At 64.2% G+C, this 23,209-nt stretch overlaps 2 protein-coding genes across 9 annotated transcripts; both read right to left on the reverse strand.

The window, feature by feature from the left end:
• Nucleotides 1-7,745: 7,745 nt before the first annotated feature.
• EFNA4 (ephrin A4) lies at nucleotides 7,746-11,188 on the reverse strand. Its single transcript, XM_047092686.1, has 4 exons — nucleotides 11,076-11,188; nucleotides 8,740-9,035; nucleotides 8,349-8,417; nucleotides 7,746-7,879 (listed from the first exon to the last, which is right to left on the reverse strand). Exons 1-4 carry the CDS (start codon nucleotides 11,186-11,188, stop codon nucleotides 7,746-7,748), a joined length of 612 nt encoding a protein of 203 aa, XP_046948642.1.
• A 1,166-nt stretch (nucleotides 11,189-12,354) lies between these two features.
• Nucleotides 12,355-22,848, reverse strand: ADAM15 (ADAM metallopeptidase domain 15). Of its 8 annotated transcripts, none has more exons than XM_047093071.1 (23): nucleotides 22,728-22,846; nucleotides 21,488-21,594; nucleotides 20,809-20,885; nucleotides 20,354-20,432; nucleotides 20,107-20,183; nucleotides 19,812-20,016; nucleotides 18,382-18,447; nucleotides 18,184-18,252; nucleotides 17,936-18,105; nucleotides 17,771-17,855; nucleotides 17,208-17,356; nucleotides 16,939-17,113; nucleotides 16,568-16,660; nucleotides 16,135-16,439; nucleotides 15,856-16,057; nucleotides 15,526-15,603; nucleotides 15,041-15,113; nucleotides 14,736-14,874; nucleotides 14,295-14,364; nucleotides 13,609-13,680; nucleotides 13,126-13,197; nucleotides 12,746-12,864; nucleotides 12,355-12,652 (listed from the first exon to the last, which is right to left on the reverse strand). In XM_047093071.1, the coding sequence occupies exons 1-23, from the start codon at nucleotides 22,804-22,806 to the stop codon at nucleotides 12,610-12,612; spliced, it is 2,604 nt and encodes an 867-aa protein (XP_046949027.1). In that variant the 5' UTR covers nucleotides 22,807-22,846; the 3' UTR covers nucleotides 12,355-12,609. The 8 variants fall into 8 exon arrangements, with proteins under 8 accessions (XP_046949027.1, XP_046949026.1, XP_046949033.1 ...); XM_047093070.1 differs by having other exon boundaries at nucleotides 13,609-13,683; XM_047093077.1 differs by having other exon boundaries at nucleotides 12,746-12,921; nucleotides 13,609-13,683.
• Between the last annotated feature and the right edge of the window lie 361 nt (nucleotides 22,849-23,209).

The following is a 23,209-nucleotide window of genomic DNA, read 5'->3' on the forward strand; positions in this document are numbered from 1 at the left end:
TTAAAAAAAAAGATAAGCACCCTCTGTGGGGACGCAGTCCTTCAGGACTTAGATGTGCCCAGTCTTTAGGATACATCTCTTTGCAAGTAGTGTCTTTGTGCAAAAATGGGAGGGGGCCCCGTGTGCTTCTCCATCTTGGGGAGGGAGTTTCATGTCAAAAGGTGATGTCACCCTTTACTAGACTCTTGGGTGACTCCTTTGTGCCATGCACGAACTGCACAACTGTGTGGCAGTCTTGACATGGGATTTGACCTCCAGCAGTGCTGCAGAGACCTGCCCGTCGGCCTCTGGTCACAGGGTCTTGGCTTCTCTAGGGATTGGGCCTCTGTGCCTAAGATCAGGGCCACTGTCCCCATGCCTGGCACCGGATCTGAGCCTAGGCCTCTTTCTGTGGGTTCTAGGCCTCCATTTATATCTGTGACTCAGACCTTTCCTGACGGTGACCCACAGTAAGATGTAGATTTTACAATACAGCACACACACACACACACACACACACACACACACAAGCACACGCACACACATTCACATATAACCGGAACAGTACGTTTCATGAGACAATACTTAGCCTTACTGCAGAGGATGCACTCTGGTATTTGTCTCCTGTTCTAATTTTAAATCTTTTTTAAAGAAAATAAAGGCCTGGTTGAGACCCCTCAAATTTATTCTTGATTTCGCCACCCCAAAGGGTCACAAGCTATAGCTTGAAACACTGGTGTCAAAGGCCTGGGCCCTGATGGGCACTTGGCTGTAGGGCAGGGACCTCTCTGGGGCTGGGGTTCCCTCCACGGGGCTGGTCCTCCCCCTAGGGCCTCAGCCCCCCTTCTCCTCACCTCCAGGCTCAGCCTGAATCTCCCTGGGCCCCTGAGTCTTGCTGGTACACCTATGGCCCCCGTGTTCTCTCCAGGGACACTGGATTCAGGCCCCGGGGAGCTCTCTGAATGCGGTGCCTCACTCCTGCCCCCGCTCCTGGGACCAGGGAAGCCGGGAGCAGAACAGGTCGGGGGCAGAGGGAGCACTCAGGTGGTGTGTGGCCCAAGGCGGCTCCCAGGACGCAGGGTGGCAACCACAGAGCTGAGCTGTGTTCAATAAATCATGGAGGCTAGGGGCTGGGGGAGGGGGAGACCAGCAGGGAAGGGGGGGCATAGATAAATAATTCATTAAACAAATAAACAAGGAGCCTGTGAGAGGGAGGACTGGGCACGCGTGTGCGCGGGGGAGGCAGCCGGCGGCTCCAGACATGAAATATTCACGGGTTCCGCACCTTGCCCAGGGCCCGTGCGTGTGCCCAGTGCGGGCTGCGGGCGTGGTCCTAACACGGGAAGCTGGTGCCCCTGAGGAGGGGGCGCTGAAGGTACCTTCCTTCCTACTTTTCCAAGTATGTGTGTCGCCTGGCTACGCGGTGCCCAATGTCCTGCGCGGACGCGGAGCCCCCACGCACGCCTGCGGGCAGGGGACACGGCAACAGGGGGCGCTGCGGCGAGGTCCGGGACATGAGACATGAGAGTACAGGGCTTGGAGGGCTGGTGGGGTGTAATGACCTCCGACTCTAGCCGCACCCCGGGCCCCTGTAATGAACCCGGCAAGCTGCATGGTGGGGGGGGGGGGGAGGCTCTGGGGCGGTACACGAGGGTGTGGGTGAATCCCGAGTGTGCTTCGAGAAAAGCTGAGGTGCCGTGGCCTAGCAGTGAACAGGGCGTCTGCTGGCTCCCTCAGTGCAGCCTGACTCTTGATCTCAGTGTTTGAGGCTCAAGTCCCATGTTGGGGGAAGAGATCACTGAAAAATAACACCTTTGTTTTGTTTTGTTTTGTTTTTTTAATGTTTATTTATTTTTGAGACAGAGAAAGAGAGGCGGCGGGGGAGGAGTGAGGGTGGCAGAGAATCCCAAGCGGGATCCACACTGTTGGCAGAGAGCCTGACATGGGGCTCGAACCCACAAACTGATGTCATGACCTGAGCCGAAGTCGGATGCTCAACTGACTGAGCCACCCAGGCACCCCCCACCCCACCAAAGCTTTAAAAAAAAAACAAACAAACAGGATGGGCTTGGGTTTGAATTCCAGTTCTACAGCTCAGTGGCGACTCTAGTTACCTAACTTCTCTGGGACCGCGTCTTCATCTGTAAGGCAGGCAGAATAATGCCCTTCCTCAAGGAGCTGGTTCTCATGGGAATTAGGACCCACGTCTGGGAAGCACTCAGCACAGTGTTGAAGCCCTATGAGGTGCTTGACTCGTGGGGTCCTCATGGCTGTCATTTGTATTCATTTATTTTTAAGAATATTTTATTTTCAATATTTTTAAATTTGTTTATGTATTTATTAGAGAGCATGCGCGTGCCAGCAAGTGGAGGAGGGGCAGGGAGAGAGGGAGAGAGAGAATCCCACGCAGTCTCCGTGCTGTCAGCACAGAGCCCGACGTGGGGCTCCACGTCAAGAACTGTGAGATCATGACCTGAGCCAAAATCAAGAGTTGGACACCCAACCGACTGAGCCACCCAGGTGCCCCTAAAATGTTTTAAGTAATCTGCACATCCAACATGGGGCTCGAACTCATAACCCAGAGATCAAGAGTCATAGGCTCCACCTCCACTGACAGAGGCAGCCGGGTGCCCCTCATCACTCATCACCATTCGTATTAAGGCTTTCTCTCCTGAGGTCTGCCCATGAGAGACTAGCCCCAGACTCCCTTTTCCGTTTCTTCTCTTGCTCTCCAAGCTTCTCTCAAAGCTGTCACAGTGGCAGAGCTGGCCCAGGGCTTGGGGAGTGGACGGGGGGGGGGGGGGGGCAGGAAACAATTAGATGGAATCCGGGGGAGGGGAGGTTTCAGCCAAAAAATGGAAAGTCCCCATCCTTGGCAGTATAGAAGGAGGGGTCCTTGACCTTCTCAGGCCGCAAAGCCTCTTAACCCCTAAAACCTTCCCTAGATCCAGACTCTATTCTCTTTCCTGCCACCAAAATTACCTTTCTAGCAGGTGGCTGCAAGGAGACAGAGTTGGGGTGGAGTCTCTGAGCGGCCTCACAGTGCCCCTGCCCCACGACCCCGGCCTCATTGTCCGAACTCTAGCCCCCACCTTCTGCCTGGTGGTCGGGGGCATCCCTGGTGAGGATGGCTGTGCCTGGGCAAGAGCTGGGAAAGTGGTGCCCCAGGGTGGGTGGGGGGAACCCAGGCTGCAGAGCACCTCAGAGGGGCAGGGTGGAGTAGCAGGCCTCCTGGTAGGCTCCAGCATTCCCAGCCCTCTGGAGTCCCCTGGAAAACATCCGCTCCCTGCAGGAGAGAGCCAGCAGGCAGGTCTGAGCTGGCCTCTCCTCCACAGACAGAACAGGTTGGGGGAGGGGGCCTGAGGTCTCATGGGGAGTGGTGGTTGCAGCCTCTGTGTCTCCCCTGGGGAGCCGGGGACAGAGGGCACTACAGCTTGGGCACACCCCACCATAGCCGGGGCCCCAGCCCTTGGCCTCCCTTGGCCAGCCCGCCGCCAACTGGGGAGCCAAGCGTCTGGGCCCCCAAGTGTGAAGACGGTGTCTGCCCACCCCTTCCCAAAGAGCCAACGTCGGTTCCCTGCTTCCCCTCCCCTGGGCTGGGCAGGTTCGGGCTAATCTGCACGAGAGCTTCGCAGCAAACATTGATCTGTAATAAAACCACAGTGTGTGTTCAGGAGCAGGGATTCCAGACACAGAGAGGTCCAGACAGCACACTTACACACTCTCACACCTACGTACAGACGCAAACATGAGCCCCAGGAGGGCACAGGCTGAGAACGGACCCACTCGGACCCACCCACACACACACACAGGCACACTGGGTTCTCCACATCCCCTCCCCGCTTAAACTTTGCCCTTCAAAGCCCAAGTCTTCTCTGAGAGCCCACTTTCCCGCAGCACTTCATTCGTGGCTCTGTAGTGGCATTTGCACTTGGCATTATAATTATTTGTTGGACAATGTGTCTTCCGGAGTAATCTGAAGAATCCTTCGGGGAAGGGATCTTGTCTTGTGCAAGTGCCTACCCCCAGCACGCAGCGTGCAGCCTGGTGTTTAGTTAGTAGAGTAGGGAAGGGGATTCGCAAGTCATTGCCGAGTCGATGCGCGGGGAAGAAATGCACCCAGCCACTGGGCCGGCCGTGTGTGGAGTCGAGTCCCCGGCAGCACACAGCATAAGCAGTGCCCGCTGCGCATGCCTCTGGCCCGGACTTCTGGCCCTCCCCCCGCCCCCTGGCCCCACTGCCTCCAGGCTTCCTCAAAGGGCCTCCTCTCCGCGCCTCGGTTCGGGGCGAGACCACGAATCTAAACTCCACCTGAGGGCTGGCAGGCAAGCTAAGGGTTAATGACACCTCATTAGCGTTTAATTGGAGGCAGGAAGCTGTCCTGGCACCAGACAGGTGGGCAGGCCCGCCCCTGGCTGCAAGCAGGCGGCCCTAGTCCCAGCACCCTGCTGGGCGTGTGGGTGACTTGGCCCCGAGACCCCCGCCCAGCCCCGGGCACCTCCCCCACCATTTGCTTTGTCAGTTTAGTCGCTAGGCGGTAGGGACCAGCCCTCCCCATCTGTCAGCAGACGTCCAGGGGGAGAGGCGGACTTCTCTTTGCGCTCTTGCTAGGCTGCGCCCCCTCGCACCCGAGGGGACACCGCCGGCTGGGAGAGGGGTGGGGTGAGGAACTGGAGAAAGAGAGAGATTACGGAGCTGCTGAGGGATAAAGTCGGGATACAGACGCACGACAGGGCTGGGATGTGGGGCTGTCTGCTCAATTTGACCTTAAATGAAGAGAATGCAAATGAGGTGCAGACGAGATGCAGAACAGGAGGTTCTCGGAATTAGCATTCCGAGCGGCGGCGGCTCTGCACCCGCGACCCCAACGCCGTCGCCCGTACTCCCCCAGCCCCCAATCTGCCTGCCCGGGGCGAGGGGCACTGACCATTACTTTGAGTGAGAAAAAGATCTCCAGAACGACAGCAGCTTGGTTGGGCCAGGGCTGCGGGACCTGGGGGGGGGGGTCTGGGCTCCACCCCGCCTCCCCGCCCCCAACCCAAACACCACCCAAGCTGCCTCTGGAGCTCGGGCAAAGACCACTCTCCGGGGTTACGGTCGGACGCACCGTCGGTTGCTATGGGGACCCCCTCCCCACGTCCAGGCCTGAACCAATGGGCATCACCGCTGATGACCTCATGCCCCAGGCCCCAGGATTCAATTGGCTACTTGGAAGCCAGGGTGCCCTTCTCCTACTGCGTCACCGCTGGGAATCCCCCGACGCCCCCAGCTGCAGTGGCCTGCCGGAAGAAGGGCGCTGGGAGCCCACGATTTGGTGAATGAATGAACAAGTAGAGGAAGGAAGGAATCACTGAAAGAGAAGAAAAAAAGAGAGGGGTCACACAGCCCAAAACTTGGGGATTTCGCTTCTGCGCCCCCGGAAAGCGTGGGGCAGGCCCCCGGGTCGCAGAGTCTCCCTCCCAGGCTCTGGCGATTCTTCGTGACGCAAAGAGGACCAGAGTCCCCCAACTGCTCGGGAGCGACCAGGGCGGGCCCAGCGAATCGAGGGCCCCACCCTGGGCCGTCTAGCGCCTCTGCGTTCAGGGGAGATCGGTGACGCCCCAAAACTCACGGGCCTGCCCAGCCTCCTGGAGCCGCGCCCCGGAACGCGCCTCGAGGCCTTCTCATGGGTCGGGCCCAGACCCGGAAGGCGGCCCCGCACCTTCAGCCCGTCTCCGCCCCGGGAGCCGGAGCCGACCGGGCCCTTGCTGTCGGGGGCACGCCCCGGGGCCGGGCCGGCTGTCCGCGCAGGGCCAGGTGTGGGGAAGGGGCCGTCTCACAAATGCCCGGCTGCCTGCCGAGGCGTCCGCACAGGCGCCCGTGGGGAGCCGGGCGGCCACCTGCCACCCGCACCCGCCTTCTCCCCGTCGGGGCCGCTGGCAGCGGGGCGAGACCCCCACGGTCCTCAAGGGGCAGGCAGGGGCTATTGAGCGGTCGCCCCCGCTCGCCCCGCTACGGCGTCTCGGGGGTGAGGAGGAGGGGGACGGCGGTGCCCTCGGTTTCCAGGGCGACGCACGGACACCCCCCCCCGCCCCCGTGACAGTGGAGACGCAGCTCGAACCCGGGACCAGAAGACCGGGCCGTGGGTCCTCCCCCAGCCCCTCGCGGTCTGGGCTGCGGGCGCGGACACACGGGTGCGCGCCGGCACCGGCAGACGGCGCGCGGGGGGGGGGGGATCTGCGAGGGGCCTCGAAGGGGGGACGGGGTCCGACTGGAGCCCGCGGTGCCGCCCCCCACCCCGTAGGCAGAGCAGGGCGATCAGCGAGGCGGACCCGGGTCCGACCTGGGTGTGGGGGGGGGGGCTTTGCGAGGTCAGACTTCGCCCCCCCCCCCCCGCGCTCCCGCCCCCCGCGCGCTCACACGCCGGCTCTCGCTGCCGCAGCCGGGCGAGCTAATCGGCGCACCATCCACCTATCGATCGCTGGCTCGGTGCCACGCGGGCCGGCACGGTGCCAGCGGGGGCTGCGGGGCACCGGGGCGGGCGCGGAACGGCCGCGGGGGACCGGGCGCCCCTTCCCCTGGCTGCACCCGGGACACGTCCAGAAAGAGGGCTCTGGTCGGGTTTGGGCGGGGGGGGGGGGGGGGATCATAGCCTGGCCTGCCAGAGGTGGGAGAGATGGCGTGGGGCTGAGAGCAGAGGGGGCCCTCCCTCCTCGGCCCCACCCCCTCCTCCTTATAAAAGCGAAGAACAAAGAAGCCGCTGGGGAAGGAGGCTTTGATCTGACCCCACCTTCGCAGTTCTAGGCCTGGTACCGCCCAGACTGCCCGTGGGGAGGGGGAAGGATGCCCAGCTCGCAGGACCCAGGCGCTCTGAAACTCGGGTGCGGTCTTTCTGGCAGCCCTTGCTTCTGCCCCGACACCCTGCTTGGTGCTCCCCGGGCTCGGGCAGTGCCTGGAGCAGGTGGGCTGTCAGGAGCAGCTGCCCCCTCCCCGCACAGGAAGCCAGCTAGGGAGGTGGGAGGGGGCGCCGGGCTCTACAGCTGCTGCTGGCACCCACCCCACATCGCCCAGAGGGGTGCCCTCGGCCTGGAGCGGATGGCCAGGGCACAGCTGGCACTGAGGTCAGGCAGAGCCAAGCTGAGAGCAGAGGCCGCAGGGAGCCCCGGTGTCGGGGAAGGAGCCGGAGGGCGGTGGGTGGGGCAGAGCAACAAAAAGGGGGGTGGTTTATTGAGGGTTTGGTCCAGACACTTATAAAAATACAAACTGGCATGATGTCCAGCCTCATGGCAAGTCTGTCTTCACAGAAGACAAGCGAGTGGCACCCCCCGCCAGGGTCGGGGGGGGGGGGATGCTGCCCCAGGGAAGTGGCCCCCAGGGTGCCGGGCACAGTCCTCAGCCTCTTCTTTGCCCTGGTCTGGCAGTCCACCTGTCCCAGGGTCTTCGGTCTTGGCCCCCAACAGGCTCAAGGATTCCATCCCACCAAAATCCCAGTCCTTCTGGGGGGATGGGCAAAGAACATCAAAGCGACGGAGGGAGACCCTGTGTTTGTCCTGCCTGGGCTCCGGGGGCGGGGGAGGGGCGCGGGGGGGGGGGGCAGGGCGGTGTGCAGCTCCCTGAAGCAACTCTTCAGCCTGTGATAAGGGGCCAGCCCCTGGAAGGTCACCTCGGACCCTCCGACCGCCCCCATCACTCTTCCATCGGTCTGGCTGGCTTGACGCTGGGGGCCCTCCTCCGGGGAGTCTTGGGAGGGCTGTCGCTCCTGGGGTGGCAGGAGGGGTCCGCTGGGCTCAGAGGATTCGCAGGAGACGCAAAATTGGGAGCAGCAGCAGCAAGAGACAGAGAGGGCTGGGAGCCCCTCCCCCTTGCCACCCAGAGGTGCCGCTCTCTCCAGGGCTTCCGACGGGATGGGCCGACTCCGACTCTGCAGGGGGGTGGCACTGATGGGCTCTCCCTGCCAGCAGCCTCCTCCCTGCCCTCCCCCTAGGCTGTTCCCTCTCGTCCCAGTTCAGCCCAGGGCTTGAAGGATATTGCCCTGGAGATGCCGTCCCTTGGCCTGGCATAAAGGGGTGCAGTTGGGGGCGCCTGGAGGGCTCAGCCGGTTGAGTGTCCGATCTGGCTCTGGTCACGATCTCACTGTTTGTGAGTTCGAGCCCCACGGCAGGCTCGCGGCTGTCAGCACAGAGCCTGCTCCGCATCCTCTGCCCCTCCCCCACTCACACTTTCTCAAAAATAGACATTAAAAAATTTTAAAAAGGGGTACAGTGAAAGCTCCCACAGAGCAAAAGGCCCCACCCGGGCCCCTCAGGGTGTGATGTTCCCAGACTCTCCCCACTACTCCCCTCACTCCCAAGGGCCCAGAAGGGCTGCCCGCCCTGCCCCAACCTACTTACTGCTCTCCTTGCAGCAGACAGACACCTGGAGCTTCAAGCAGCGGCCAGAACTCTCCGGGGCCGGTACCGCTGCGTGGTGGGAAATCGGGAGGAAGGCGTTAGCACAGGCTAGCCCGCACGCCTCAGACCCTGCTTCAGACCCTTCCGATCGTCTTCTCCCAGGTCCCTGGAAAGCCTGCCCCTACCTTTGGGCCACATCCTGGTGCCAGACTCCCTGTGCCCCCATCACGTCCCCTTCCCCGGCTCCTCCTGCTTTCTCCTCCTCTTGGTAGACTCACCCTACATGACCCGCCACTCAGTCTTAGACTCAGGCCGCCTGCGCACCTCCACCCGCCGCCCCCCCCCCCCCAACCCCGGCCCCAGACACCATCAGTGTGCCTTCCTCACTCACAGATGTAGTAGTAGGTTTCTCCAGGCAAGAACTCGAAGCCAAGGGAGAAGGGTGTAAAGCGCTGAATCTTCTCTGAGAATCGAACGGGACCAAAGGGAGCGAAAGGGAGGGCGCACTCCCAGCGCTTGAAGGCGCCCGGGCCCTGGGCCTGGCAGGCCTCATAGCCCTGCCGGTCCACCATGTATAAGGCAAACGTCTCGGGGCCGTCCGGGGGCCCTGGCCCATCATAATGTGGGCAGAAGATGTCTAGGTAGTCGTTGAGGACCAGCTCCACCACCGCGTCTCCTCCGAGCAGCCTGCAGGCATAAGGCAGGTGTGGGCTGAAGGGGCAGGGCACAGGGCACCCGGGGCGTAAGGGCCCCGGAGAGACCCCTCCCCATGGCCCCCGCCAGCCTCTCCCCCACCCACTGGAGAGGGAGCGGCTCGGGAGGGTCTGCGCTTCCCAGCCTGACAACTCTAGAGAGACAGTCGAGAAATGGGGGACGTAACCACTACAGGTCTTGAGAGGTGAAGGGACCGCAGTGCCCACTAGCACGAGGCTCCCACACGAGAAGGCCACTCACCACGCCCTACGTTTTCAGGTTGGAGCTGCCGCCCAGCTCTGTGGCCCCAGTGCCCAACAGAGCGTCCGGCACAGCACCCTGTACTCGACAAATGCCAGGTCTGGGGCTGCTGCACAGCTGGGCACGGAGGGAGGGGTACGCAGCACAGTCATGGCCTCGGAGAGGGAGGCCCGGATCGGCATCCGCATCAACAGCAACAGAGAGAGAAAGACTGCTTTGCAGACCTCAGTCCGACACCGGAAAGATGCCACGGGACAAAAAAGAAAGAGGGAGTGGGTGGGGGTACCTCCTTTTGGTTTTTCCAGGACAAGGAAATGTTGGACGTGGACAGAAGCCCTTCCAGATATTAACCAATCTTTGGCCTACTCAGGACTCCCTTCACCTCTTGGGAGCTGCCTGTGGGAGCCAGGACAGGCGGGAAGGGCTGTCACCCCCTTCCCCCTTCCCTGCCATACACACAGTCCAGCCTGACTCCCGAAAGGCCTCTCGCTACCCCTCAATGGGTGGTCTAAGGACCACCTGCCTCTGGAGCTCTAATTAGAAATGCAGATTCCTGGGCTCAGCTCAGACCAACTAGAACACGAGCCGGGCCCTGGTTGGATTTGTTCCAGATCATCCCTAGTGCCTGGAAAAGTGTCCTGCCCAAACACTCAGTAAGTATTCGTAGATTGAATGAATGAGCCAGAAACCTCAGGGTTCGGGGCTAGGAACCTGAGTTTCTAACAAGTTCTTCAAGCGATTCAGAGGCACTGGTCTGGAACAGAGAGGGGCATTCGGAACTGGAGGACAATAGTTGTTATCACGTGGTGCTCCTATTGTAATGACCTATGGGAGGCTGCCCTCCCTGGGGGTCTTGGGGCTGGAAGAGGCCAGAGCTGAGGTCTTATCTCCCTACAGCCAGCATCCTAGCACACGCCCTGGCACACCGCACACTGTGTAACGCCTGTCGGTGAGTGAGCAAATGCACAGTCACAGATTGTCTCAAGTATCAGAAAGGCAAACAGATGGAGAAAGCAGAGAGAGGCACGGAGAGCTGGGGAAGAAGATGAAAACACTCGAAAATACCGAGGTTCAAAGGCTTGGGAGAAAGAAATAATGATTTTTATCTGCACAGCCTGCACCTCGTTTGCACACGTGACCTCAGCCAGCCAGCCCGATTTCCCAGGGTACCAGGTGTTATGAGCCCATTTTACAGACGAGATAACTGAGGTTGGAGAGGTCAACCGACTCGCCCGAAGGTGATTCAGCTGGAAGGGCTGGGCCGGGACTGGACAGAATTAGAAGGGCGGATAGTGACGGAGATGAAAGCAGAGACAGCGAATGAGATCAGGAGACGGCGAGCGCCGGAGGGGAGGCCCAGCAAGCAGGAGCTTCAACCACGCTCTTTCACGAGAGTAGAGCCCCCTCCCTCCCTCTCCAGACCGCGCGCCCCGGCTCGGGCAGGAGGGCGGGGGAATCAGCCGGAGAGAGGCCAGAAGCGAGGGGGCGGGGCTCGGAGCGCAGGCCGAGGCCCCCCCCCAGCTCCCCGCTCTCCCAGGTCCCACCATCCGCCTGCGGAGCCGGGGTCCTCCGCCCGCCCCCCAACACGTGCGGGCGGGGGGAGCCCGGGGCGCGCCTCGCCCCTCCCCTCCCCCTCCCCCGCCGGCTCAAACAAAGGAGCCCCGGCGCGCGGCCGGGCGCAGGCGGCGCCGCGCACGGAGCGAGAGTGGGGCGCGCGCCCGGCCCGGGAGCGCGCAGGCCCGGCCCGCCGCCGCCTGGGTTCGGCCCGGCTACCTGGGGTTACTGGAGTTCCAGTAGACGGCGTGGCGGAGGCCGGAGCCCCCTCGCAGCGGGGAGCTGAGGAGCGCGGCCCAGAGGACAGTCCGCAGCAGGGGCAGCAGCCGCATCGCCCCCGGGGTCCGCTCTGGTCTGGTCCGGCCGGTCCCGGCCCGCTTCGCTGCCGCGGCGAGAAAGGTACAAAGTGGAGGTGGGGGGGGGGGGGCGGTGCGGGGCTGGGGGTGGGGTGCGGAGACTCGCGGGCCACGCCCCCGGGTAACTTTCCACCAATGGGGGCGCACCCCCGCCTCTCCGCTCAGAGCCAACTCCTGTTAACCCCCTGCGCGCCGAGGCGCACGCCGGGTTCACCCCGCTCCGACCCCGGCTGCGCCGCGTCGCGAGGGGGCGGGAGGGGCGACGTGGTCCGCTGCTGGGAGTCCGTTTTAGGGAGGTCGCGCCTTTCATGTCTAAGTTAGTACCGGGTAGGAGGCCTTATTGCAATTTGGGGGGACTGAAATAGGAGCACGCGCCCTCTTGGCCCCAAGAGGCCGGCGAGGGTCTCCAAAGCCCGTCCGCCTCTACCTGAGAATGTTGTCCATTTTTTAATGCCGGTCCAGGGATAGCGCGAGTGTCGGAAGGGACGGATCGCCTTCTGGGATTTCGCCCGCCCCCATTCCCCCTTACAGGGCCTTAGTGGTGAGCTCGTGCCCATCTCTGGCTTGGCGCTTGCCCCCTTCCGCCCCACACCTTCGTTCTGGGCTGGGGGCCCGCGCGGCCCCATTCCCGAAAACGAAATAATGAGGCCGATTGCGCCCTATACAATGCACCTTTGTTCCCAAGCCCTCAGGTGGGGCGCGGGGTGGTGGTGGGGGGGGGGAGGAGGCAGGTGCACGGCCTTGGGATCGTGGGAGCCGCCGCCCCGCCCCGCCCCGGCTCCGGGGCTCTGACAACACCAGCCAGATCCACTTTTCCCAGCCACTGGTCAGGGGGTGGGGACGGCTTGGCCGCTTGGTTGATAGCCGCCTGTGGGGGCCGCGCAGACCTGGGGGCGAGGACTTGGCGACTGGCGGGTGGCACGGGGTTTTACAACTCCCCGTGGTACTGCAGTGCGCACAGGCCTCCCAGGCCGGGCAGAAACGAGCCGCGAGCATCCCGGGGACACGCGCCGCCCCGGCCTCGGACTCTCGCCCTCCCCGGCCCGCCTTCGTCCGAGGTGGCAGCGCCTCCTGGCGGCCAGACCTGGAACCGCAGCAGGGGCGACGCGGCCTTCCCACAGCCGACAAACTCCGAGGCGCGCTGCCCAGACCTCACTGTTTATTGCACCAGAGCAGGGACAGGCTGTGTGCACCTCCCTCAGCCCAGTCCAGCGCCCAGCCCCTCCCCAACCCCAGCTTCCATGGCGTGAGCGGGTCCCTAGAGTGCTGCTCAGCGGCCCGTGGCAGTGTCCGGGGTCCAGGCTCCGGCTCCCTCAGTCATCACGGGGGACTCCAGGGACTGGTCGGCCTCTTGAAGTCCTAGGTCCGGGTGGCAGGCCGGGAAACCTCAGCAGAGGTCAGAGGTAGAGCGAGGACGCTGCTGGGGGCGGCGGTGCAGGTCTGGGGTGCAGACGCCAAGCACAGAGATCAGAGGTGCCCTTTCCCCAGACCATTTGCCCCTCCCACCCATCCTCCGCGCCCCTGCTCGCCTACCTGGACGGTACCACTACGGGTTGGATTCCAGTTTCTGGGCCAGGCAGGTCACCCGAAGGGCGCCGGCTCTGGGGGTTGGCAGGCAATGGCTTCCTCGGGGGTGGGGGCTTGGCGGGCCCCTGTGAGTGGGAGAGAAGGCAGGAGGCTGGCTTGGGAGGGGATGTCATGGTGCCCACCTGGTTGTTGGGGAACACCAGCTTGTGGGGCCGGCTTCAGAGGTCACCTCTGTCTCCGAACAAACCTGTCACCGGTAAAGGGCACCAGCGGATGTGCCCTTAGGCACAGAGGGGGCATCTCACCATGGCCACCACTGCCACGGCTATTAGCACCACAGCCCTGGGTGGGGGAGAGGCTGTGCCCTTCTCTCCCCACACTGTTACCTTAGGGTGCCTCACCACCGGGTCAGCGGGCAGAGGGCGGGTGGGGGGATTGGGTCGGTCAGCCAGCTCAGCCTGGACAGAGAGAGGGGCAGTGCTGTGAGAGCACAGCCAGGGGCAAGAGGCATGCAGTGGTTCTCTTGAGGGGTTCAGGTCAACATGCAAAGTCAGCCAGGGGGCAGGAGAGAATGGGGACGTGCGCACAGGGCTTGGGTGCCTGCCAGCAGAAGCCTCAGGGGAGGAAGGCACGGGTCAGAGTGGTGTCCCTGGCCAGCTGCAGTCCTGCCACTGACCACCAGATGGCGGTAGAAACCAAGGCAGGAGGCTCACCCTTTGCTGATTCTGGGGCTCAGAGTGTCTGAAGGCTGAGGGGCACCCGGTCCCCTAATGAAGAGCACCACTGGCAGGGGACCAGGGTGAGAGCTGCAGCTGGGCACCAAGCCTCCCACCTGCCCTGGGCGAGGGCGGGGCCTGGCCTGGATTTACCTGGAGTCTCTTGGGCACAGGGTCAGGAGGCAGCGGCCTGGAAGGGGGAGCCGGGAAGCCAAGAGCACTGGCCTGCTGAGAGAGCAGGAGGAGCAGACAGGCAGGGTGGGGGCGGGGTGGGGTAGGGGAGCACAGAGACAGATGTGGGCAGAGAGGGGTCAGTGCCTGCGGGCGGGGCAGCCAGGGCCCCAGGGGCGGTGGGCGCAGTGCATGCTGTTATCCAATTGTGTGCAGAGGGGGTGACGAGTGGTGGAGCTGGCATGCAGACCACCCCCCACACCCCTGCCGGGGGCTCAGGGGGCACTCACCAGCCCTCCTACCCGTGGTGTCCTGGGCCTCATCAGGGTGTGGCACACCCAGGGCCCCTTCTGAGCACCACCCCCCTCGTCCTCCAGGGGCCCCTCTGGGAGCATCTGCAGACCCACCTCTCAAAGCCACCAGCTTGGCCAGCTCAGAGAGCTCGGCGGACCCTCCTCTAGGTGACTGCCCCTCCCCACTGCAGGCTGGACTCTGCTTCTGGGCCTGCAGCCAGGGGAGTGGGGGAGGGCTGGCCCTGACTCCTCTGGCCGACTCTTGGGCAGTGTGAGACTCTCTCTGAGTCTAGGGCCTTCGGTACCCCCGCCCCAGGGCCCAAGCTGGACGCTTGGACAAGGTGGGGCCTCTCTCCTCTGGCATCCATGACTCACCTTGGCACCTGGCATCAGCAGGACCCTCTGCGGGGGTCCTGGGCGTTCTGGGGGACCAGACTGGGCTGCCCTGGAGGAGGCAGGGGGCCCAGCCTCAGACCACGCTCTCCACCCGCACGCGACCCTTGAGTGCGGTGGACACAGCCCCTTGGAGAGCAAGGGTTTAGCCCAGTCAGAGTGGGGAGGCGGGGGCGGGGGGGGGTGATGAGCCGGAGCGAGGGCCCCACTTAGCACAGGGGCTCCCCGGCTGCCCTCCGTGGGTCTCCGTGTGAGGTGAAGAGTTACGGGGCGTGTGCAGAGAAGGGAGGTGTGGGGGGGGGGTGGTCGGAGGGGCTGGCGATCGGAAGCCGGTGGGGGGCGCTGCAGACGGGGTGGGGCAGGACCCCACGACCGTCGTGTGCCGCAGGGCGGTCGAGGGAGCGGCGGCAAGGAGCCTGGTACCTGTACTGGCAGCTGGGGCCTTTGAGCTGACAGAGCCGTTGGCGCAGGCGGGCACGGTGCCAGTAGCTGGCGCCCAGGAGCATCAGGGCCACCAACAGCAGGAGGCTGAGGGGCAGCCCTGTGGTCAGGGAGCTGGTTGCTGTGGGGAGAAGGCGGGTGGGGCTAGGGTCCTACACCCAGGAAGCGGTGGCAGGTGGGGAGGGGGAAGGGATCAGAGAACCCCAAGGGCTCAGGAAAGGGCGGGGGGGGGGTGGGTAAGGAAGCCACTAGTGCCCTCTCCCCTCTCCCCTCTCCCTCCCCCCCACCTCTGCTGCGGTTGGCGCAGTCCGGCGGCGCCCAGCCCTCCTCGCAGCGGCAGTGTCCTTTGCTGTCGCAGACCTAGGGGTACAGGCTGAGTAACGAGGGGCCCGTTCCCCTGTCCCAGCTTTTCAGGAGCTCCTAAGTGCACAACCGGGAGGTGTGCGGGGTGATGGGATGGAGAGAGGGACGGTTTATCCACGGCAGACCAGGTGAAACCAAACTAGCCCCGCGAGTGCCTTCTCCGTGCCGGGCACTGTACCGGAAACTCCCATGTCCTCTCACGCACCAGGAACTGGGTACTATTATTCCGCCCACTGGATAGTCGAGGAGGCTGAGCTCAGAGAGGTTAATAGTCTGCCTGAAGTCACACAGCTAGGCAGCAGCAGAGCAGGGGTCGGAAGCTAGGTGTGTGTGTTTCCCAGCCTGTCACCGTTCTCATGCCCGGGGGCTGCCTGCTCCCCACCCCCCCGTCTCCCCCAGGCCAGCTCACCCCGTGCCCATGGCACTTGCTTCGACATTCCTGCGCTCTCAGGAGACCCACGGGCTGACATCGACGGTCAATGCACACCTGCCCGGGGGAGGAAGAACAAAGATCAGGTTCTCACGAAGCTTCCCTGGCCCTGGGAGGCCAGCGCGGCTGAGTGGCGGATGCAGAAACCGAGGCCCACGGGAGGACAGGACTTCGCTCGGGCCAAAGAGAGGATCTGAACCCCCCCTCAGAGTCTGTGCCTTTTACACGGTGGACAGCGAGGCCCGGGCACTGCTCGCCGTGGTCCAGACACCCCTCCCCTCCTGGTCTTGCCCCCTTGGGACTGCTCACCAGGTCAGGACCACAGGCTGTGCCGGGCAGAGTCAGGAGGGGCTGGGCCACGTCATTGCCCAGGTCCAGGTGGACCCAGCTGCAGTTCAGCTCCGGCTGGGTCCCGTTGGCCTCTAGTATCTCCCAGTGGAGATCCCGGGCTGAGCCCCGCAGCGGCCGGGCCCGACCCCCCTGGCACTGGAGCTGCCCGCACACGGCGTCTCTGAGGTGAGGGAGGAGGTGCAGGGTCAGGCCGAGGCCCCCACAAACCCAGAGGAGGATCCAGGTTTCGTCACTTACTTAGGGGCACAGGACACGTAGCTGCCATCAGGGCTGCGTCCACAGCTCCCGAAGGCATCGCCTCTCGTATTGGCAGTAAGGAGGCAGCGCGGTGCGGCGGGCTGGGCCCCGGGTCCCCAGAGAGCCTGGCACTGCTGGGCATAGGAAGCGCAGCGCCCCTGCACGCACACAGCCTGGCCCCCCGCGCACGGCTCGCCGTCCCCCAGGCTGACGTCAGGAGGGCACTGGGGGCTGTCTCCCGAGCAGAACTCCGCGAGGTCACAGTCCCCTCTGGCGGGGCGGCACTGCCAGCCGGCTGGGCGCAGCTAGGGGGGTGGGGGAGGGTCAGAAGGGGTGCCGGGCAGGTCCAGCCCGGCCCTGGGGGGTCACAGGGACCCTTCCCGCCGTGGCCCCAGGCGGGTGAGCTGTGGCGGCCGGTCCAGTCTGTGCCCACCTGGCAATCCTGACAACAGAGCCCGCCGGACGCGCACTGCGCCCCAGGCCTCAGCTGGCAGGTGAAGTCATCGCAACAGGGGTCGGTGCATTCCTGGGGGCACGGGGGGGCGGGGGGGGCTGCGTCAGGGCGGGCTGGGCCCGAGAGCCTACCTCCTCCCCTCCGCCCAGGGCAGCCATCAGAAGGACGCAGCGGCAAGTAAAGGCCAGAGCCCAACCACCCTCGTGGTGTCCCTGCCGGCGGGGAGGGGCGGAGAGGAGCGGGCCGGCCCTTGAGAGCCCACGAAGGGGCTCTGGAGGCTCGGAGCGGGGTAGTGAGCCGGGGCCAGGGCACAGGAGTGAGTGGGGCAGGGCTTCGGGCGAGGGGCTCACGTCCGGGAAGCCACAGTCACACTGCTCGCCCGGCTCCACCAACATGTTTCCGCAGACCGCGGCCATAGAGGGCAGGCCGGGCTGCCGTTCGAAGAGGCAGCTGCCCATCCCCTCCAGGAGAGCCTCCTCCAGGGCCCGCCGGCTGCAGTTGCTGAAGTTGAGGCCTGGCAGGAAGCTGGGGACGGTGGGGGAGAGGTTGGGGCTGCAGCCACCCCCTGCCCCTGCCCCTGCCCCTGCCCCTGCCCGCTGTGCGTCCTGCAGCCACTTACTCTGTGGAGGCCTCCATGATGCAGCTCTTGGCCGGGGCCGGGCCCGGGCAGGGGCAGCTGTTCCCTGGCAAGTCGTGGTCCAGGCCCAGGCTGTGGCCCAGCTCGTGAGCTATGGAGGACGCAACCCCCAGGACGCTGGTGGAGTGGTCCTGGCATTGGGGAGGGGACACCCCAGGTCCAGCACCAGCCTGACTCTCTTGTTCTCTCCTCATCTGACCTCTTGGGCGCTCAGCCTCCCTCCTTCACTGCTTCTGGAGTAGGAGGAGAGCCTGGGCCTGGGTGGTGGGAAGGCTTAGAGCTCGCTCAGCTCTGTTCCTGTCCCTTACGTGTGGCCCTGGGCACTCGCCTCTGTTCTGTGGGCCTCAGCCACCCCCTCCTCCCCCGCGAGGTGCCCTCACGGGTGAAGCCCCCACGTAACGGTGCCGTGACAGCAGGGGCCACGTCCTACCCGCCGTCCCCCCCCCCCCCCGTCCCCACATCCGCGGCTTTGGGGTAGGTAACTCGGTGGGGTTGGGGCGGGGCACGTGGAGGAAGCGACGTGCGAGGGCCCCGGCATCGCTCACCATGTTCACACCCCCCGAGAAGTCAGGAGAGCAGATGGAATTCTGAACGGCCATGCCCACCGCGGGCCCGGAGAACGAGGTGGCACTGTGGGATCGCAGGGCCACAGGTCAGCCCAGAGCTTCAGGGCCGCAGGCGGGGAGCTGGGGCGCAGCCTGGGGTCTTACGTCACGAGCTGGGCGCTGTCGTGGGGCAGTCGAGGCAGTAAGTCTTCCCGCCGCCAGCGCAGGAAGTTGTGTAGCGTGAGGCCGGGGTCCCGGCTGATCTGCACCAGGTCACGCTGGCTCCAGGTCTCCAGGCCCACCAGCGCCACCCGGACGTTCAGGGGCCGGAAGAACTGAAAGAGAACGGGGGCTCAGGAGAGGGGTCCCCGCGGCCACAGGGCCGTCCGTCTGCTGCTGGGCCCGGCACTCACGGTGTCCAGGAGAAAGGCCACCTTCAGCATGCGGGTCAGCAGGTACTGGAAGTCCGGGTACCTCTGGGCCTGCGGCTCAAGGGAAACGACCATGAAAAGGAGCAGACGCGGCGCCGGGGGTGGGGGGGGGGACAGGACACGGCGGGCGGTGTAGGGGAGGGTTGGGGGGGGCAGGACACGCGGCGCCTGCAAGCTCACCTCAGAATGGTCGGCTACGAGCACCAGCTCAATAACCTTGGTCTCTGCCACCACGTCCCGCCTCCGCTGAGGACAAGAAGGGGTGTCAGGCACACTCCTCACGCCGGGGCCACACGGGGCTGCCCGAGCCGTGTCCGCTCCCACCCTGTGTGCTCCAGCGGAGGAGAGCAGAGAGCCCGTTTCACAGAGGAACCCCTGAGAGCCTGAGAGGCCAGGGACTTGCCCAAGGTGGACCGAGAAGGAGGTCATGAAGCTGGGAGTAGAGCCTTGCTTCTCTGGCTCCAAACTCAGTACTTTTCCTGAATTAAAAAAAAATAACACTAGGGGCGCCCGGCTGGCCCAGTCGGATGAGCACGCGACTCTTGATCTCGGGGGTCGGGAGTCTGAGCCCCACACTGGGTACAGAGGTTACTAAAAACAACCAAAACAATAAATAGGGGGCGCCTGCGTGGCGCAGTCGGTTAAGCGTCCGACTTCGGCTCAGGTCACGATCTCACAGTTCGGGGGTTCAAGCCCCGCGTCGGGCTCCGTGCTGACAGCTGAGAGCCTGGAGCCTGCTTCGGATTCTGCGTCTCCCTCTCTCTCTCTGCTCCTCCCCCCACTCAAGGTCTGTCTCTCTCTCAAAAATAAACGTTAAAGGGGCGCCTGGGTGGCGCAGTCAGTTAAGCGTCCGACTTCAGCCAGGTCACGATCTCGCGGTCCGTGAGTTCGAGCCCCGCGTCGGGCTCTGGGCTGATGGCTCAGAGCCTGGAGCCTGTTTCCGATTCTGTGTCTCCCTCTCTCTCTGCCCCTCCCCCGTTCATGCTCTGTCTCTCTCTGTCCCAAAAATAAACGTTGAAAAAAAAATTAAAAAAAAAATAAACGTTAAAAAAAAACACAATAAATAAACTTTAAGAAGTAAATAAAATAATAGCCAACACCGTCGTATATTTACCTACCTCAGGCACAGTTTAAGCACCATATAGATACTTGATAGATAGGTGAATATAGACTCGTTTAAGCTCCACAGTAACCCTAGAGAGTAAGTAGCTTATTCTCCCCAATTTATAAATGAGGGAGCTGGACGCATACTGCTTTATGCCTGGTGACTGTGTGGTCTGTAGCCAAGCACTGTCCGCACACGGGATCATACGGCCCGTGAAGAGTCTGAGTCAGGTCCCTGCGTCTAAACCCCGCATATGTCATTTAGTGGTTGAACAGCTTTGGGCAAGTCACTGCCTCTCTCTCTCTGAGCTGCTTTTCTAACAAAGACGGAGCTATTGCCGGCCCGAACCTCCCAGGGTTTCGGGAGGAGGAGAGGAGATTATGTTCACACAGGGCCCGACCCAGGGCAACAGCTCCTTAGAAGGTACTGAAAACAAAGATCTCTGAGGGTCCGGGGCCTGGCCCTCAGGGACAACAGAAGCCTGGCCTCTTGCTGTCATCCTCACCCGACGACTGCGCATGTGGCTGTGGCGCCGTCCCCGGGGCCGCTCCCGGGGAGCCTGCGTGGCCACAGATTCGTGCCAGCTCAAGCCACAGGTGCGGCCTGGCAGGAGGAGGTCTCGGGTCCGGGAGATGATGGGGGCGGCTCTCAGGTCCCCGGGCCCCAGCTCCAAGGTGTAGCTTCTCTCGGGGGACAGGACCACCAGACCCCTGGGAGGAGGCAGGAAGTCAGAAGACCTCTCAGCTCCACACCTCACACCGCCTCGCTCTCTCCACCCCGGTGGGATGCGCCCTCTGTACCTGAGCCCTGAGCAGGTGCACACCGACGCCCAGGAGCCCACGTGGCCCCGTACCGCTCCCTGGTAGCAGCAGCTCTCCTACAGCAGAGAAAGGTCAGTGCTACCCCAAAGGCCAGGGTTGGAGCCCAGGAGGCTAGCTAGCCTGTCGGTGAAGGCTGGTGAAGGTGCACCCCACATCCCGTAGGGATGACACCCTCCATCTGGCCCCGGGCGCCGCCTTCGGGCCGGAGACAGGACACTAGACTCACCAGAGTGTGTCCCTCGCTGACCACACGGGTGCCGTCGGGCTCGTACCACATCAGGTGTGGGCGGCCTGGGACTAGCTCCCTGTGGAGTGAAGAAAAACGGGGGCAATGACAGTTGCCTCCCAGGGCGGTACGGCGACAGCCTGATGTCCAGAGGTGGTAAGGGGTGGCTGGGGGCCAGGGTTCCCCCCGAGGCCGCAGAGCAGAGCGGTCGGGCCACAAACTCTGCCAGGCTATCTGGGTCCTACTCTGGGTTTTACCACACGCTAGCTGTGTGACCTTGGGCAGGTTATGTAACCTCTCTGTGCCTTGACTTCTCCATATGTAAAATGAAAACAGCAACATCGTAGTATTTATTTTATAGGTTGTTAGAAGGATTAAGAGAGTTCGAGCACTTAGTAAATGTCACGTACGGTTGTTACTTGTGCTGTTATTGTCGTTACCACCGTCATTGTTACCTATTCTGCAGCAGCTCCAGGGTTTGACTCTCACCGTCCAATTCCAATCTGATCCGCAGAGCCTCAGGCAGATTGGTCTGCGGGCACCAGAGGGTATGTCACCTCCCTGGCCCCGCCTGAAACTCCCATCAGTCTCTAACCAGAAAACCTCAGACCCTTAGGAGAGTACCAACGATTAGGTCACTGGGGGGGGGGGGGTCCCGAGGGAGGGGCCAGGAAGCCCTGCCCGGCCTGGGGCATTGTTCTGGGGGGCTGTGTGCGAGGTCAAGGAAGGTATCTGAGCCGCCCCTTCTCGGCTTCCTGCCCAGAGAGGAAGCATCATGGAAGAGCTGGCGCACGCCCCAGCCCTTCCTCTGACTCAGCGTTGGAATTGGGGAGGGGGGTGCCTGGTGAGGTCCTGACCTTCCCCCACTGAGAAAACCCGCAGAATGAGACCCCGAAGGCAAGTCTGGCCTCAGGGTCTCCCCAGGAGATGGACGGGGTCCGGTGGGGCTGAGGCTGGCAGATGCGTGTTGGGGGAGAGGGGATAAGGGAAGCCAGGTGCTGGGGTGTGGCCGGAGGGGCAGCCAGACCTGGGGTGGCCGTGCCACATGAGGTCCACTCACCTGCTCCTCAGAGAGGGCTGGTTATGGGGGCGGCAGGGACTGTGTTCTGTGCTTGAAGGGACAGGGGGGCTCACCTGGAGCATCTCCGCTAGGCTGAGTGTGGGGCTGTCTTGAAAGATCTGGGGCTCCGAGTGTCCACCCAGGGCCCTCTCTGGCCTTGTCTTCTCCTCCACAGGGCCACCTGCAGGGTCCCCAGGACACCCCAAGAGAGTGCTGAGCGAGCCAGCCCCTGGCGCTGGGCACAGCCGGTGCCTGTGGCCACTCAGGGCCCTTCTCGGCTGGAAGGACTCCTGCACTGCATTCTGGGACTTAAAGGAGCAAGCCCCAGGAGAGGGGCTTCTCTCCACCCCTCACTTTCACCCCTACCCCACCTGCACGTCCCCAGGGAAAGTTCAGCTTGCCCCGCCTGGGGCCCCCTCCCTGTCCCCCCAGGCTCTCACGGGGAGCCCCCTTCCCACTCCCTCCCAATCACCCCCCCCAGGAACGCCCCCTCTCAGGCCTGGGCGAAGCCTTGTGGCCCGGTGCCCACTCACCCTCCCCTTTCCTCACATCGGAGCTGCGGGAACGCCCATCTCTGGGTGCGCAGTGCAAACACCCCTCCCTAAACATCCCTCAGACCCAGCCAGGCACACCCGCTCGCCACAGCTCAGCTCCTCCCTGCTCCCAACATCCCCACATCCCCCCCCCCCCCCCCCGTCCCCACAACGGCCCTGTCTCCTCCGCACAGCCCACCCCCGCCTGCCATCCCAGCCCCTGGCCAGAGACGCAGCGGGAAGTGAAAGTTCCTAGGAGGAGTTGGTGTCAGCCTCTTTCCAGGCCGACTCTCCGCCCGCCCCCCCCCCCCGCTCCTCCCGCGTCCCCACCCGCCAGCTCCGCCAGGTTTTTGGTGGCATCAACACGGGGTGAGGGGCGCCGTGACCGCCCGGGCCCTGGATAAGGAAGAGTCCTCTTCGCCAAACCCTCCGGGCCGTGCCCACTCGGCGCCCTGGCACCGGGCAGGATGGTCGGCTAGGCCCCGGAGGGGCGAAGACGTCAGTCCTGGGGAGCAGCGACCGTCTCCCACCATCCTGAGGGGGCGCTGGGCCGGGCCCTTTGGTGCCCGGCACCGGAGCCTGGAAGTGTCCGCGGGGACCGCGCACAGGATGACCGCGCAGGGGGACCGGCATCCCCCTCCATCGCCCAGGACATCGGAGCAGGGCGGGCCGCGCTCTGGCCAGGGGTCTCCCCGGGTCTCCGGCCGACCCCCAGTGCCTCCCGACTTCCCCGTGCCTTCTCCCAGTCTGTCCCCCCGCCCACCGCGGGCCGGGCACTCACCTCGATCCGGGAGCGTCCGGGAGGACAGGGGGCTGCCTGCGCCCAGGAGCCCCAGGGCCCAGAGCAGCGCCAGCCGCATGGCAGCGGCGCCCGGGGCCGGGCGAGGGCAGCAGGTGCTGGGCCGCGCGCCGAGGAACCGCGGCCGCCGGGTCTGCCTGGCGCACCCCGCCGCGCCGCGCCGCCACCAGGCCCCGCCCCGTCCCGCCCCCGCCCCGGGGGCGCGGGGCCAGGCCCCGCCCCCGGGGGAGCCGCGGCTCCGCCCCCGGAGGGCCCCGCCCCCGCCCGCGACTCCCGCGGGGCCCGCGCGGCCCGGCCCCGCCGCGTTCCCGCTGCTGCGCGGGGTGGGAGCCGAACGAGGCCCGGTCCGACCGGCTTGGGCGGCGCGCCTCCACCCGGTCCGGGGTCCGACCCCTTCCCAGCAGCTTGGCTGCCCTCCCGCGTCCCGTCGGCGGCCCGGTTCTGCGGGGATCCGGTGGGCGGCT

This window comes from Lynx rufus, unplaced genomic scaffold (genome assembly GCF_022079265.1).
Source record: "Lynx rufus isolate CCGP_SWC_20201006 ecotype Redwood Valley unplaced genomic scaffold, mLynRuf1.p SCAF_31, whole genome shotgun sequence".
NCBI classification, from domain to species: Eukaryota; Metazoa; Chordata; class Mammalia; order Carnivora; family Felidae; genus Lynx; species Lynx rufus.

Excerpts from the sequence above, each read along its gene's own strand:
- EFNA4 (XM_047092686.1), bottom strand. The coding sequence starts at position 11,188 with ATGCGGCTGCTGCCCCTGCTGCGGACTGTCCTCTGGGCCGCGCTCCTC. Across the intron at positions 9,036-11,075 it reads TGGAACTCCAGTAACCCCAG|GCTGCTCGGAGGAGACGCGG; the intron begins GTAGCCGGGCCG and ends TTATGCCTGCAG. Across the intron at positions 8,418-8,739 it reads AGAAACCTACTACTACATCT|CGGTACCGGCCCCGGAGAGT; the intron begins GTGAGTGAGGAA and ends CCCACCACGCAG.
- ADAM15 (XM_047093077.1), bottom strand. The coding sequence starts at position 22,806 with ATGCGGCTGGCGCTGCTCTGGGCCCTGGGGCTCCTGGGCGCAGGCAGC. Across the intron at positions 20,433-20,808 it reads CTGGAGCTGCTGCAGAATAG|GGAGCTAGTCCCAGGCCGCC; the intron begins GTAACAATGACG and ends TTCACTCCACAG. Across the intron at positions 18,253-18,381 it reads TCGTAGCCGACCATTCTGAG|GCCCAGAGGTACCCGGACTT; the intron begins GTGAGCTTGCAG and ends CTTGAGCCGCAG.